Below are 16,964 nucleotides of genomic sequence, written 5' to 3' on the forward strand. Positions count from 1 at the left end.
TGAGCATTTATGGTGTGCCAGAGACTGTGCAAAGTTATTTCTATTCATTATAACCACCATATAAACTCTATAAGGTAGACTGCTTAAAACCACACAGCTAATACACAGTGGAGCCAATATCTGAATGTGAATCTGTCTGATTCCAAACTGCTCTTTATCACCTGTCAGATTGCGAGATATTCCTCACCTACTTCTGGAGATTCTTTCCAATTTTATTCTAAAGCCCAAATCTTGGCCTCACATTTGGCCAATACCACAGTAATAACTGCTGTAGGTTAAGACTCATCAAATTAGTGGGACAAAGTTTGATGAGAAACAGGATATATGCATATTTAAAAAGCATCTCCACACGAGATACTTATTAATTATAAAGAGAATAACAGGGGCTTCCCTGGTGGCACAGTCATTGAGAATCCACCTGCCAATGCGGGGGACACGGCTTCGAGCCCTGGTCTGGGAAGATCCCACATGCCCCGGAGCAACTAAGCCCATGTGTCACAACTACTGAACCCACGTGCCACAACTACTGACGCCTGCATGCCTAGAGCCCTTGCTCCACAAGAGAAGCCACCGCAACGAGAAGCCCACGCACTGCAATGAAGAGTAGCCCCCGCTCGCCGCAACTAGAGAAAACCCGTGCACAGCAAGGAAGACCTGACACAACCAAAAATAAAATTTAAAAAAAAGAGAGTAACAGTAACTTTACAGTGGTGAAATCAGGCTCACAACACCGTAGCCAAGTAATCAAAGTCAACGTCACTAGTAATGAGATACACCAACATCACATGACTCCTCAAATGACACCCTGAGAAGGACACAGCATCACTTCTGTAGTATTCTTTCCAAAAATGCATAAGCTAAATTTAATCATGAGGACCTCAGACACACCCAGCTTGAAGGATATTCTACAAAGTAACTGGCCAATATTCCCCCAAAGTATCAATGTCATGAAAGACAAAGAAAAGCTGAGGAACTGTCTTAGCCTGAAGAAGACAGAAAATATGACAACTAGATGCAATATATGATCCTGGATTGGATCAAGGACCATAAAAAATCATTAGTGTGACAACTAGGGAAATTTGAATAGATCTATATATCAGTTAATAGTATGGTATCCAAGTAAATTTTCTGTTTTTCATAATTGTACTATCATTACATAATTGTGTACATTTGGAAACTAGGTGAAGGATGTATGATAACTGATTTTTGTTTCCTGGTGACTTTTTCTTGCATCTTTTTATAAGTCTGAAATTATTTTAAAATGACAAATTTAAAAAAACAAAACCCTTATCTATCCCAGTTCACCTGGTAAAGGTGTTTACTTATCAAAATTATGTCTGAACTACAAGTCAGTGGACTGCAAGTACATCTCCACCAGCTTTCTCATCTGCTCGGCATTCTGTGTTCTGTCTCTAAGAGGATGCCCTGCTCTATGTCCAGATGGTACCATGCTCAATGGTGCCAGATATAAGAGAGAACTATTTACACCCTAGATAGCATACATTTGTATATTCATTATGACAATTTTCTGGCAAATGAGAGAAAAATATTTTGTGCTAACACAATCAATATATTGTGACAGTTTACCATCATATGGAAGTAAAGTGTCTTGGGAAGGGCACTTTTTTTCTAATTCATAGTATGGGTTAGCAGTAGCCCTGCACTCCATTCCCTTCAAAGTCATCAGCAGGGTACAACCTCTCTTCTAGATTAGCTCTAGTCATAGGCCATCTCCTGAAGGAGGGATATCCCCTTTCCTCATCTCTCCTTCAGCTACAAAATAGAACTTTCTCTTAGATTTTAAAATGTCCTGGGGTGTGACATCCCCAGGTTGGTGGTGGGAAGACTACACTGACCAGCCAACGTGTAAAGAGGAAATGCAGCAGGAGCAGTTAGACCTCAGAGTTGTAAGATGGATAGGTGATTCTCAAACTTTTCCCCAAAGGTTCCTGAATAGCAGAGAAGAGTTATATCAGGTAGGATGCTTTGGGCTGCAAGTAACAGAAAGCCCAGTTCAGACTAGCTTACACTGTGAAGAAATTTATTAACAGGCAATCCAGAGCTCAAAAGGGCTCCAGGCCCAATGTCATAAGGGCTGCACTCCATTTCTTTGATATTCTCTTGGTTCAGTATTCCTTTGTGTATCAGTTTTGTCTCCAGACCAGGGTCGTCACTGTTAATAAATGGCTTACAGGAACAAGTAGGGACACACATTTCTTTGTTCATGTTCTGTAGGAGAAAAAGACCTTTTACCCATTGTACCACAGAAACATTTCCCTTCAGTCTGACTGGGCCAACTTAGGTCACATATCCACTCCTCTGCCAGTAACACTCCCCAAGAAAGAGCTGTGCCGTGAATGATTGAAGTCTGAGCTCCTAAAGCATGCAATGGCAAGGTTGTGGGATTCCCATGAGCGGTTTAGAGTAAGCAAGATAGATTCCCAGAGCTGGGGATGAGGTTAAATTTCTTTGAGTAATAGGCCTTCTGAAGAAAGAATGGATACCTGAACAAAAATCAGGGCTTTGTCAGGGAAAGGAGTGGGGACAATTGACATGGGGAAGTGAATTCCTGCCCCTTGTGAATCAAGAATGTTGGTCCAACATGACCTACAAATAGGATGTTTCTTTGTGTGTCTTCTTCCTTTTTAAATGGGTTATACCACTATGGAAAATAACAGGGAGGGTCCTCAAAATATTAAAAATAGAGCCATCATATGATCCAGCAATCTCACTGGGATATATATTTGGGTATATATCCAAAGAAGTTGAATGCAGGATCTCAAAGAGATATTTTCACACCCGTGTTCATGACAGCACTATTCACAATAACCAAGAGGTAGAAGCAACACAAATGTACATCAATGGATGAAGAGATAAACAAAATTTGGTTTATAGGAATATTATTATCCACCCATAAAAAGGAAGGAAATCCTATCACAAGCTACAACATGGATGAACCTTGAGGACCTTATGCTAAGTGAAATAAGCCAGTTGCAAAAAGACAAATATTGTATGCATCACAAAAGACCATCACATTGCAGGATGCAATGACATTTCACAAATGTTAATATTTTCTCTTCTACCACATTTCATTTAATTTAAAAAATCCTTTTCCTGCTTTATCTTAAAAATCATATACATTTCTTGTTCTATTCCATAATTCTGGACTGGGTTTATCTAGAATGAATCTCCTCTTCCAATTTTGTCAGAAATTGGTTACTTTAAGAAGGTATTTATCCTGTGGCATCCAGAAACCCCTGGCACTTAAGCCACATTTGAGAAGCAAGGTATGGAATCCAGAGGAATGGATTTTCTGGAAGACAATCCCTCTAGTTAAGTGAATTGTAATGCAGCCATATGATAGACTATTAGCCATGAAAAAGGCTTATGAAGAGTCTACTTTTTAAATGGGGGAAATACTTATTTTACAATAATAAGTAAAAAAGAAAAAAGAGAATGCAATGCCGACCATGACTATAAAAGAAAGAAGTTACAGTAACAATAGTGGGAATCTGAAACACATATATACGAAGACACCCCAAAAGAAACCGATGAAAATGTTAACAGTGGTAGCCTTTGGCTGGTGCATCTTCAGGAGAGTTTTTCTTTGAACTTTCAATTTTCTTGTTTTTGTTTGTTTGTTTGTTTGTTCCATAATTTACAACACATCTAGAATGTTTAGTAAAGGAAAAGTGATCTGGGGTAAACACAAAAATTGTGGGTCCAAGGGTCTCACTTATGAAAACATAAACATTATAACCACTATTTTGGCTGTCAGAGGAATTATACCACCTCCCACCTCCCTGCTTTTTTATTTTTAATGTGTTTTTGACAGTTGAGGTCAATATAAAAATACCACTGTATACATAAAAGTAAAGATAGATCCAAAATTAAGCTGTTCAGTTTTCTCTGTGATTTAACTCCTTGGCCATTGAACATTTTATGTCTGAGTAATGACAAACTATCCCTATTAACATTGCAAGTAAATTAATTTAGAACAAAATTAAATTCTTGGTTGTTTGAAAAAGGGTTAAAAGTCTTTCATCTAAAAATATGAAATTATTGTTCAAAGGGATATAATTTGAAAATCTGTAAGCACATTTATGTGTAAAAATGTCATTTCCTTTTTTTTTTTCTTTTTTTTGCTGTACACGGGCCTCTCACTGTTGTGGCCTCTCCCGTTGTGGAGCACAGGCTCCGGACGCGCAGGCTCAGCGGCCGTGGCTCACGGGCCCAGCCGCTCCGCAGCATGTGGGATCTTCCCAGACCAGGGCAGGAAGCCGTGTCCCCTGCATCAGCAGGCAGACTCTCAACCACTGCGCCACCAAGGAAGCCCAAGTCACTTCCTTTTAACTCTCCCTTACATGACGCATGTACTAAAATCTGAGAAAGTGCCTGGGTTTGTTCCATTTAAATGCTTTTTAATAGTGTTGTCATTCTGTTTCTGGCAAGCAAAGCTTTACATAAGCCTAAAGATGCAGAAATTCTAAGATTAGAATAATTTAGATTCTGTCCTTGGGACACACTGTTTGTCTAGTGTAAGATGATGGAATGTCCCTGCAGGTGAGTCAGCTCTCGGCTCGGACTACAGACTCTGCTAAGACACTAGTCCCTGGATCTCATCCACTCGTGATCTCCATCAATGTGGTTACAGGGCCACTCTGAGCTAGAATCTGCAGCTGCTGCTCTCCCCTGCCCAGGAGCACCTGCCCTGCAGCGACTGGAGCTTGGTCTACCCATGTGTGTCCTAGTCAGGTGGTGTTGGTCTGCCTCTTACTACTGCGGGCCTTTGGGTCAATCAGTGACTTAATTTTTGAGGCAGGAAAACTTACTGAGAATCAATTTTTCATATTCTCTATATCCTGTGCTCACCACTCCCTTTCTCAGCAAAAGACTCATGGTATTTCTTGCCTTGGGGTTTTTTTTGCACAAGGAAAGCAGATATTTCCACGGAGCACTTTTTGTTTTGTTAAAGTTCAAACTCTGCTAGAGTCTTCTACACATTCTTTCTTTTTTAAAAAAATATTTATTTATTTATTTGGTTGTGTTGGGTCTTAGTTTTGGCAAGTGGGCTCCTTAGTTGTGGCTCAAGGACTCCTTAATTGTGGCATGCCAACTCTTAGTTGTGGCATGCATGTGGGATCGAGTTCCCTGACCAGGGATTGAACCTGGGCCCCGGCATTGGGAATGCAGAGTCTTATTAACCACTGTGCCACCAGGGAAGTCCCCTACGGATTCTTAGAAGGAGAAAGGGAGACTCTTCGAGGGCAGCAAGAAGGAAAAGACAAACACACCTGTCAAAATGGGGGTCTGTGGGTGGGAGGATTCCTAAGATCTGAGTAGCCTCGGTGCAGTGGCCGGAGGAGGAAGCAAGTGCTCAGAGAGGATGGCTGTGAGGTGGGATGTACCTTGACCTGCCCCAACCCCTCGAAGATCCTCGACATCGCAAGTCACACAGAAGCCATGGAGTGGCTCACTCCAGAGGAAACTTTTCTAGTACAGAAAATGGGGATCCAGCAGATATACACACAGTTGGAAGAGAGGGGACAGGACAGGCCCTCTCCATGCGTTAGCACACTGGGCAAGAACCAGAATCCCAAGTCAGGTCCCTGAATGGCTGAGATGTCATTTCCTGCCATTCTAGTGGAGTCATGCTAGGAGTTAGTTTTAATTAAATTTAAGAAAATAAAATAACTGGACATTTCTTACTCATTTGAGTTTGTGTATATTCCTGCTATGTCTGTCTGAGCTCCTATTTCTTCATCACATCCTGGAGATCAAACACTTGCCTCATAGCATCACTGTAAGGATCAAGCCAGGTTAACATGTGAGGGCCTGGGAGAGTGCCTGGGTATATTTAGTAGGTGCTCAACTGCTGTTGATTCTCTAAAAAAATTTTTTTCCTTCTCTCCAAGATGGGACTGCCAGAATGAATGGCAGAAGTTGGTATGGGGACCTACGGAAGGCCTTGGGCTAGGGAAGGTAGAGGGGCAATGTTTTTAACAGTAATAATAGTGATAGTTACTTTTTTTTTTTTTGTCTATTAATTGGGGACTTTTTTTTACTGAGGTATAAGTTGATTTACAATATTATACGTTTCAGGTATACAGTACAGTGATTCATAGTTTTTAAAGATTATACTCCATTTATAGTTATTATAAAATATTGGCTATAGTTCCTGTGCTGTACAATATATCCTTGTAGCTTATTTATTTTATACACAGTAGTTTGTATCTCTTACTCCTCTACCCCTGTCTTGTCCCTCTCCCCTTCCCTCTCCTCACTGGTAACCACTAGTTTTTTCCTTATATATGTGAGTCTGTTTCTTTTTTGTTATATTCACTAGTTTGTTTCATTTTTCAGATTCCACATATAAGTGATATCATACAGTATTTGTCTTTCTCTGTCTGACTTATTTCACTAACCTAATACCCTCTAGGCTCATCCACGTGGTTGCAAATGGCAAAATTTCATTCTTTTTTATGGCTGAGTAGTATTCCATTCCATCCGCACAGCACACCTTCTTTATCCATAATGATAGCGAGTATTTATTAAGAACCTATAATGGGCCAGGCATTCCTGGACTATAAATCTTGTCAATGGTTTTTCATCTGTTCTGCAGAGCTCTAAGATTCCATAGACTCTTAGAATCTTAGATTCCACAGAATCTTAGGGTTGGATTCCATTCCAACCCTAAGTTCCTGAGGGTCTCAGGAACTGCAGTGAAGAGCCAAAGGGAGACCAATGAGTTCACATGCAGGGCTGCTTCCTCTACTTCAACTAGATCAGTTTTGCTTTTACCCGTTTAATATGTTGATCCTCTACATGAGATCTTGTTTGAAAAGTAGTATGTCTCTTAAAAATGTTGGAAAACTTCTACAGAGATATTGGATCAATATGGCAATATTAACAAACACATGTTCAACCAGCCTTCCTCCCCTGATCTAAACCCTAAAACTAACCTAAAAGAGATATAGATATAGATATAGATATAGATATATAGATATATATAGATATAGATATAGATATTTGGAGGTCATGTTGACTTACAAGATGAATTGCTCTAAATGGATCAAAAATTCTGCAGAAATTGCTGAAAGACAGAAAGTAGAACTGGGATAACACTGAAGGAGGGATCCACCGCCCAACACTAAAGAAGAGGGCACCTGTAAGTTGTGAGTCAGGCTTCAGTACTGCTCCAAGCTTGGGGAAAGCGAATACAGGGACGGGAGGCAGTCCCAAACGAACATTCAGTGTGATTTTGGTAGCATTACAGCAGTAGGAACAATCAGGCAGTTCTTCTTCTCCTTCCACCTGTGCTATGCAGCAAACAGCAAAGGCAATTCCAATGGGACCCCCTGGGCATTATAAGCAGGATAGTAACCAAGAGGTGTGTGTACCCCAAAAGAAAGTGGGAGTTCCCGTGCCCAGAAGACGAGCTACTGATCCACTCAGTCTGGTAGCATGTCCTGCCTCTCCCCTATAACCACAGGAAGCAGAAACATTGAACAGATAAGCACTCAGACATACAGGAAAGGCTAAGAGACAACTGAAAATGCAAACAGAAGGATAACCGAGAATCACCAAACATCTGAAGAAAAACAAAGAGGAGTCCCAGAAGGAAAGAATGGAGGGAACGGAGAAGAGGAAATATTCAAAAAACAACAGAATAAAACAGCTCATTGTCAATGAAAGATATGACACCTCCAATGAAAGGCCCCATGGGCGCTGCTTAGAATGAATAGAAAAACAAACAAACAAACAAACCCCAGATCACGACTAGACACTTGATGGTAACATTTCAGAAAAGCTCCATTAGTAACTTGCTTTTCTGTTTCTAGTCAGTCTCCTAAAATTTGGTCACTTTATTGGACAAAGAAATTTTTTTGGTATTGTGTGCCAAGATGATTTGAGTTGGAATATTTTTTAGCAAAGAAACCTGATACTCTTGGTTGACTGACACAGCCAGTAGTTGAGCCCCATGCTGGATAGTGTGAAGATGTGGCAAGAGGAGGCTGGATAGGCTAAATTTATAGTCATTGAATATAGATGTTTCTTTTTGTCCCAAATGATCTGTTCGGTACTTAATCTGCCTAGTTACTTATTGCCCCACAATGAGTAATCAGAACAAATGAAATAAAACAACCCATTTCGGATCTGTCCCAAACACTCCTACAAATATCCCCTAAATATCCACTCATTTGAATGGTTTTTTTTTTTTAACATCTCCACAAATTGTACATCCCAACTGTGACTCAGAATTATTGTTAATCAAGTTCAGAATTAAAAACGTATTTTAGACATTCTACTGAAATATTTCCTTCAACTTAGAAATAATTCATTAGAATTTTGAATGCCTTTTAAGTGTTTGTGGTTTGGGCCCTACATCATGTGTGATTTTACGAGTTCTTTTTGGAGAGCCAGCTTTTCTCCCTCATTCTTCTCATCCTCTCATCATATTTGTTCAGATCTTCATTGAACATCTAATATGAACTGAAGATGGTTGATTCAGTCCCAAGTCTTTCGTCTTTTTCCATTAGGTGCAAGAGCAGTCCTTAGGACTGAGGAGTTTACAAAAATAAGTAAAGCACAGTTCCTGTAAACCCAGAAGTGTTTAAAATCTAGTAAATAAATATGAGAAATGTATAAAAGTCAATGAGGATTCTCTCCCTCAGGAGAGGAGATCATATTTGTTATGATCTAGGCCATGGTCATGTTATTTTTCTACATGGGTCTCTCCTGTAAGATTGTAATAAGAACTACCATTTACTGGTACCTTCTGTACCCAAGAGAAGCTGGCATTTGATGACCTAGACGGGTGGGATGGGGGGAGGAGTGGGAGGGAGGTCCAAGAGGGAAGGGGTTTATGTATACATAGAGCTGATTCACTTCGCTGTACAGCAGTAACTAACACAACACTGTAAAGCAACTATACTCCAATAACAAAAAAAAAAAAAGAAAGAAGCATCAGACTCAGAAAGGTCCGTTGACCTTGTCCAGTGTCACAAACTTCTAAGTGACAGAGCCTGGAATTGACCTGTCTACTTGACAATAAAGCCCTATTTATTTTTCCCCCAGCTTAAACATACTCTTTCCTCTGTCTTGAGCATACATTCTATGTTCCCACCTCTCCCTTTACTATGGTCCATTCTCCTACTTTAGAAAAGAAAGGCATACGCTCACTTATCTGGAATCTTCTTATGGTGCATTGTCCCAAGATGTAAAAGTCTCCTGGTTACCTAAGAAAGGGACAATTCAAATGACTGGGGAAGCCTCCTTGAATAATTAATCAAAGCACATAAAAAAACTGCCCAATGCCTGTCTTCCTTATACATATTTCTGATAAGAGCAAAATGTTGCTTTAGAACCAGGGTATTTGGGCTGATGTTGGGATATTCTGAATTAAATCAGAATGGGTAGTGGGGGTGACTGTACTTCTGCCCTTTTTGGACTGCAATCAAAGAATGCAATGCCCTTGAAAATTCTATGAGAGCAAAGCAAACACAGCTGAAAAAACTTTTTAAAGGAAAGCAATTCTTTTCAGATATTTCAAAAATACTCATCCTGGCCCTTGTCATTAGCTAGAAAGGAAAGCACCTTCAGATAGCCTATGAACGGTGGTGGTAGCGATGCCGATTATTTTTCAGTGTAACTGGATTTTTTTAGGAATACTAAATTTTTAAAGATACTGATTAACACCCACAGGTAAGATTTTTACAAGATTTTTCTCAGATTAGTTGTATATCATCCAATAAGGGAGCTAAACCCTATTTTATCAAATCTAGATCATGAGATATTTATTCTGATTATAGTACATTCCCATTTTATTTCATCTTCTGAATTATTTACTTTTTACTATCTCCTAATAACAACATGTGAATTTGCTAGCTGCTGGACCAATTAGTTATTAGCTATGTGACAGGGATGGGCTATGTGCTCATCAGCTGGGCTTCTTCTTCCTGAGTGTGCAGGAAAACCACATTTCCCTTTCTCCCCTGCAGTTAGATTGAGGCCACATGCCTGGGTTCCTATCACAGGAACATGAGCAGAAGTAATGGACACCACTTTCCAGGCCTCGTTATAAACTCCCCCAGCACCATTATTCAAGCTCTCTCTTTCCCTTCTTCTGGGCCCATGGAGTTCAATATTGCAGATTACCAGATGAAAGGAACCAAGCCGCTATTTTGAAGACAGCTGCCCCGGAGTCACCCTACTTTCACTGGGGCTATGAAATGAATGACAAATAAAACAGTGTGGGGCTTCCCTGGTGGTGCAGTGGTTAAGAATCTGCCTGCCAGTACAGGGGACACGGGTTCGAGCCCTGGTCCAGGAAGATCCCACATGCCACAGAGCAACTAAGCCCGTGCTCCACAACTACTGAGCCTGCGCTCTAGAGCACGCGACCACAACTACTGAGCCCGCATGCCACAACTACTGAAACCCGTGTGCCTAGAGTCCATGCTCTGCAACAAGAGAAGCCACCGCAATAAGAAGCCCGCGCACCGCAGTGAAGGGTAGCCCCCGCTCGCCGCAACTAGAGAAAGCCTGCGAGCAGCAGCAAAAATAAAATAAATAAATTTATTAAAAAAAAAATTAAGAAAAAAAAACAGTGTGGAGTTTTTTTTTTTACAGCAGCTAGCTTTAATTACCCTGATTAATATAAACAGTGTATACTTTTATTAAGCATTTCAGATTTTGAATCATGTATTGTACATTTCCTAAAGAATATCATACCTGCTCTCATAGGTCCTGATTCATGCATAACTTCTACTCTTAGCTGGGTACTACATTGTATTACTGCAGATTAAGTAATGAAAAATGTATTACTTTGTTTCAATGAACTAATGTAAAATTAATTATATGAGAGTTGTATCATTTTAATCTTGATTGCTTTTAGAAATATATTGTACAACATGGATTCTATAACTTCTCAGTGTTTTTGATACTATTGCTTAAATGAAATATTAACACATCTGAACTGAAAAATAAAATAAGACTTTTTTTTGACAGAAAATAAGTCGGATTTTAGTGAGTAGCTTGCAAATGAGGACTGGCTTTGTCAATTAGGTCATATGGCTTTGTCATTTGTGGTCTGGTTGACCACAGGATAGGACCACTTTCCATGCATTCAATGAAGGAAAGCTTTAAGTTTTGACACAACTATATTTAAAACATGTGATAAGTTTGTAAAAAATACTGTATAAATGTATAAATTTGCAGGTCCCTTTACTATATAAATTTGCAGGCCCCTTTACGTCTCTAATATTCTATAACTCTGTGACTAAAGACTCAGAAATATTCTTTTAGATGACTGAAAAAAAAAGTATCCAAATATGCATTTCCTCTTTTTCCCCTTTCTCATTTCCCTTCTTCCCTCCCAATATCACTAAGGCTCTGTTGGCAAAGAGCAAAGATTGTATGTTTTGAGGGATTTACTAAAATTGGTCTCATTATGTATCAATTAATTACAGTAATTCATTGGCTTCCCTCAACCAAAAAATAATCAAACTATTCATGACATCATTATTCTCTCTAGTAATTGAAATCTGAAAAGCATATAATAAAGATAATATTTTCTAAAATAAAAAGATGACATTGGCACGATCCTGCTTCCTCCTTCTGAGGAAGCTAGAATCTTGAAATAGCTCATCAGAAACAGAAGTCTTTAGAATACAAAAGTTGACCAGAAAGGCTATAATTGTTGTTAAAAAATATGTATGTGAGGTCCACTAGCACCGCCTTGTGCTATTTATAAAACAATGCAAGATATGATGTATAAATAGTACTATTTTGGTTTTAAATATTTCCATTTTGGTAACAGAATGTTGTGGTTTTTCATATTTGCAGTGAGAAAAGGTCCTGAAATATTAATGCTGTGTTTTTCTTTCTTGCCCCACACTTCCGTGTAGTTACATGTATCCATGTTGACTTGTGGACAACTGAGATTGTTAGATCATGGATTCAAAGAGAAAGAGACATTTAATATTCAATTGACTGACTTCCACAAAAGGGCAGAGTGGGGAGGGAGCCCATGTGAGATGGTTGCTGACCAACCCTGGAGAGCTATGTGGAAGGGAGGCCAGTGACTGCAGCCCATCCCCACCATTCAAGTGAGCATGCCTCTTTGTGTAGAAGAGCCACAGGTGCTACTGTCATCACTGTCAGGTCATCACAGCACCTGAGCTCGGCCTCTTAGCTCATCCAGGTGAAGGATGTCCACCTGTGTCCTACGACTTTGGTAGCCGCCCACGTGAACTGCTGTCTGTTAATTTTACCCTTGTTAACAGGACACAAAACATCTTTTCAAAATAGTGTGAGATCCTTCACCACCAGAGGACATTGAAAATGAAGAAGAAAGAGAAGCCACAGTTTTGGCACTTGGAAGAGTCTGGACTGGGAAACCCACCTCTGGTGTATGTGTGTGTGTATATATATTTACATGTATATATTTATACTGGAGAAGTATTAGGGTCTTAAGACTAAATGAGATGGCATATAGGAAAATGCACAGTACTAATTCATCTATACATCCAATTAATAAAATTTTATTGAATACCTAATGAATATTTATTGAGCACCTACTATGTGCCATGCACTGTCCTAGGTACTAGGGACATAGTAAACAAGATGGATGAGGTCTCTGTCTCATAAGCTTGCACTGTGGTGGGGGAAGACATACTGTAAACAGATAAATAAGGTAATTTCAGTTATTGTAAGTGTCAGGAAGAAAGTAAAAGAGGCCAACTGGATTGAAAGTGACTGGTTGGAGGGTGAAGGGAGCAACTGCAGGGAAGGTGGGCAAAGACAGCCTCTTTGGGGAGGGTAACATTGAATAATGAGGTGGACTTAGTCATGCAGAGACATTTGGAAGGAACAGATAGAGGGAACATATAGTGCAGAAGCTCTCAGGCACATAGTAGTTTAGCATATTTTAGAAAGATGGCAAAAGATGCAACCTCTGCAGACTCAGGAGTGGGGAGCCTCCTTCACTAAGATGATGGGGTCTTACAGCTGACACAGAGTAAGTGCTTAATAAAGAAATGTGTCTTTGCTCTGACACATTACATTAGAAAATGTTTACTACAAATTTAAAAAAAGTTTATAACGAAAAGCTTCCCCTGCCCACAACTCCAGCCCTGCTTCCCAGAAGCAATCACCCTTATAATTTACTTTTGGTTCTTTTGACATATCTTTGAATATAGCATGCTCCTAATGTTATCTCTTCATGTATCAATTATAGATATTATCTATTTACTTCCTACAATGACAGAGAAGCATTTAGCCAAGAGAATTATGGTTATTTTTCTGCCTCTACTGGTTACCTTTGCACCTATAAATAATAAACTTCTATGTCTTGTCCTTCACATCTTGACTCCCAGATCATGAGACTGAGATATTATAGACCTAATTCTTTCTGCTGCTTCTCTTCCTCCACTTTTCCCTCCATGTCTCTGCTGGGCACAGCCTCCTATGCCCTATAAACTCTAGTAGTTCAACTCTTTTTAGCAGTTATACAAGGCTCTTCATGCTCTAGGTCCCACCTACCTTTTTCATCTCCTGACATTATCCACTTTCGCTATACTCACAGTTTTACAGAACCATGTACTTACAGTTTTTGTAAACTTTTGTGTGCTCTTGTCTTTTTTCTCATTGCCTCATATGTTTTCATTGCCGGGAAGGGCTTCCCTCTGCAATTCACTGGCAAATCCCATGCATTCATTTTAGCCTACATGCCACTTTATGAGATCTTCCTTGCTGGATGCCATTTATTAATTAAATACAAAAAATATTTATCCAATGGCTGTTATATGCAAGGCACTGTTCTAGGTGTCAGGGCTATAGTGGTCCTAGACAGACATTCATGAGCTTGCATTCCAGTGACTTAATAAGCAGACGATGAAAATAACCACCATAATGAAACACACGATGCGTCAGGACTTTACTAAATAACTCACAAATGCTATTTTAATCCTCACACCTTTATGGGACTTTAAGAAGTTAAATATCTTTCCTGAGGTCACTTCCTGTAAGTGGCTGAGCTTATATTCAAATTCAGATCTGCCTAACTTCAGAGGTGTCACTCTTAAATCATACTCATTCTGCAGCTATTACTCCTTGTACACTTCTACCATAACATTTGTCATACTGTTTTGAAATTGTGCATGGCGTTCCCTATATAAACCACAGGACATAAAAGAATTATTTGTGTCACTATTTTTCCAATTTTCTCAGGATGGTACAGAAGTAATACCGTTCTAGAGACACAGGAGTGAAATTAATGCATTACATACAGTGGGTGCCTTAGGGATTAACTCTTGAAATCTCAGACTGAGAAAGGCTTGCTCTAAACTGAAGACGTCTTAAGGGTAGAGATACCTGCTGCATAATGGGTGCTCGATAAATGTTCATTGAACCTGTTATTCAAATCTTTGTAATCAATACATATCGAGTTTTGGGATTGTAAAACTGTTTGTCCTGCGTTTGAAGGTGGCTTTGCAGCAGGAGCTAGGCACTCAGTCTTTTTAATAGAATTCCAAGGGTGTTCAGTCCAAACTTTAAGAGGCAGTAGAATGCAGTGGTTAATTGCACAGACTCTACAGCCAAACTACCCAGATTCCAATTCCAATTCCATTGTTTACTGTTTATACAACAAATTATTATTTAACATGTGCCAGCCACTTTTATAAGTACTTTACAAACATTACCTGAACTAAACCTAACACCTCCACGTAGCAGATACCTTTACTACTCCTCAATAGTGCCATGTCTCAGTTTTCTCCTCAGTTAAATGCAGGATACTAATAACAAAATATAGGGTATGTAGGATTGAATGAGTGTAAAGTGCTTAGAATAGCATCTGGCACATAAAAAGTTAGCTATTACTACCAGTAGACGCTGTGACCATCGGCTTGACGTAACTTAACAATTTTTTCATCTTATGCTAATGTTCACTTCAAGAGAATTATTTGGAATGGGGACTGAATCTTAAGCATCTCCCAGTCAAGCTGGCTCTATGTTTCTAAGGGAAAACCCAGTGTCTGGTGCTGAAATGGAAAACGTAGGAAAAAAGTACCTCTGAAATCCGTCCAGTCTTCTGCATCTGCTCAGGCATCTCCCAAGACCACATTATTGTCACCTCTTGCTGGGATGCCTGCAATAGCCTCCTAGCTGGTTCAACGGCATTCTCCTTGGTTGCCTCTATTCTCTGCTCCAGATTAACCTTTTCAAAACACAGAGGCAAATTGTATTGTATGGTGCTCACACTTACAGCAGTCCATTGATTTCTCATTGTTCTTAGAATAAGGACACAAATCAGTAACTGAGCTAAGTCTTGTGGGATCTAGCCTTGGCCCATCCCTCTCCGTGGTATCTACCCACCCCAGGCACATCAGCCTTCGTTCATTGTTCAGCAAATATTTATTTGATCACCATGTATTTATGGAGTCATTGAGGATACATCAGTGACAGAGAGAAACACAGTTTTTGTACTCATAGAACTTACCTTTAGGAGGTGGGAGAACAACAATGGCAACAAAAACCAGACATATAATAATTATTATAAAAAATATAATAATTGCTGGTTGTAAAAAGCAGGAAAATGGAATTGAGCCCGCAAATAAAAAGAGGGTCATTTGAGATAAGATGGACAGAAAATCTTCTCTAAGCAGGTAACATTATATAGATGAGATGTAAAGGAGGAAGAGAAGTGAGCCACACGATGAATGGGGAGGAGAGAATTCAGGTGGACAGAACCCATGCAAAGTTCACATATGCTGGAAACAGCCTGGGGTGTTTGCAGTACCCAGAGTAGATCAACTCACTGCACAAAGGTAAGAAAGTGGGGAGTGAGATTGGCTGGCGCCTGGTCCTGTAGGGCCTGGTAGGCCATTGTAAAGAATTAGGAAGTTTTTTCCCTCTTCTTTTTATTTTAGAAAAGCTCCAAGCTGTTTTGAAAAGTTGAAAGAGTGGCACAATGTACATCGTTACACCCTTTATTTAGATCCACAAATTATTAACTTTTTGCCACATTTGCTTTTTTGGTTCTATTTTCTCTGTTCTTTTGTTCTCCCTAACATCTTTCTATTTTGTTTTTGTTTTATTTTTTCCCCAAATCTTCTGAAGGTAAGTAGTTGCAGACACTGTGACACTTTGCTGCTAAATACTGAAGCAAACATATTCCCAAAACAAAGACATGCTTCTACATAGTCACAAATTATCACACGTCCAAAATTTAATACTGATTCAGCATCATCTACGTTGTAGTCCATATTTGTATTTCCACAATTGTCCACAAATTGGTTTTTGCAGTTACTTTTTAAAAGATCTATGAACCAATCAAGATTCATGAATTTCATTTAGCAACACCTCTCTCCTGACTAAAGCAATCCACCACCTTTTGATTTTCTCTTTCCCGAACACTGACATTTTTGAAGAGCCTGGGTCTGTTGTCTTGTAAGATGCTCTACCTTCTGATTGTTTCCTCGTGATTAGATTCAGGTTAAACATTGCTGGCACAAATAGTACCAGGTGATAGACAGTCCCATTACTGGTGATGTTGTTTCCTCACTTGATTAAGGTATGTCTCATAAATAAATCTCTACATTGTAAAGTTACCTTTTCCCCTAATTAAGAGTTAATCTCTAGGGTGATTCTTTGAGATAGTGTTAATATCCTGCTCCCCAACAACCTTTTAGCCAATGGTTTAGCATCCTTTATCCATTGTTTTAGTATTCTTTGATAAGTTTATCTATGTCAATTTTTACAATGGGAGTTGCAATATGGGGAATATTTTATTATTCTTTTTGCATTCATTAACTGGCATTCTTGTGTAAAGAAGAGATTTTCATTGTTAGTCCTTTTCTCCCCCATCCACCCCGCTAACGAAGAGGACTTAAAAAATTAAACCTGGGCTTCCCTGGTGGCACAGTGGTTGAGAGTCCGCCTGCCGATGTAGGGGACACGGG

The 16,964-nt window shown here is 39.4% G+C and overlaps 1 protein-coding gene across 9 annotated transcripts in view; it reads right to left on the minus strand.

The window, feature by feature from the left end:
- PANK1 (pantothenate kinase 1) overlaps window positions 1–16,964 on the minus strand; it is a 111,593-nt gene that overhangs the window by 89,723 nt on the left and 4,906 nt on the right. For all 9 annotated transcript variants that reach the window (XM_027112012.1, XM_027112008.1, XM_027112011.1 and 6 more), the window contains one exon: window positions 15,074–15,220. In XM_027112012.1, coding sequence (XP_026967813.1) covers window positions 15,074–15,127 — 54 coding nt within the window. In that variant the 5' untranslated portion in view covers window positions 15,128–15,220. The remainder of the gene's footprint in view (window positions 1–15,073; window positions 15,221–16,964) is intronic.

The sequence above is a fragment of the Aethalodelphis obliquidens genome, unplaced genomic scaffold, assembly GCF_003676395.1.
Source record: "Aethalodelphis obliquidens isolate GAN/ISIS:26980383/991018 unplaced genomic scaffold, ASM367639v1 scaffold11, whole genome shotgun sequence".
In the NCBI taxonomy this organism is placed as follows: domain Eukaryota; kingdom Metazoa; phylum Chordata; class Mammalia; order Artiodactyla; family Delphinidae; genus Aethalodelphis; species Aethalodelphis obliquidens.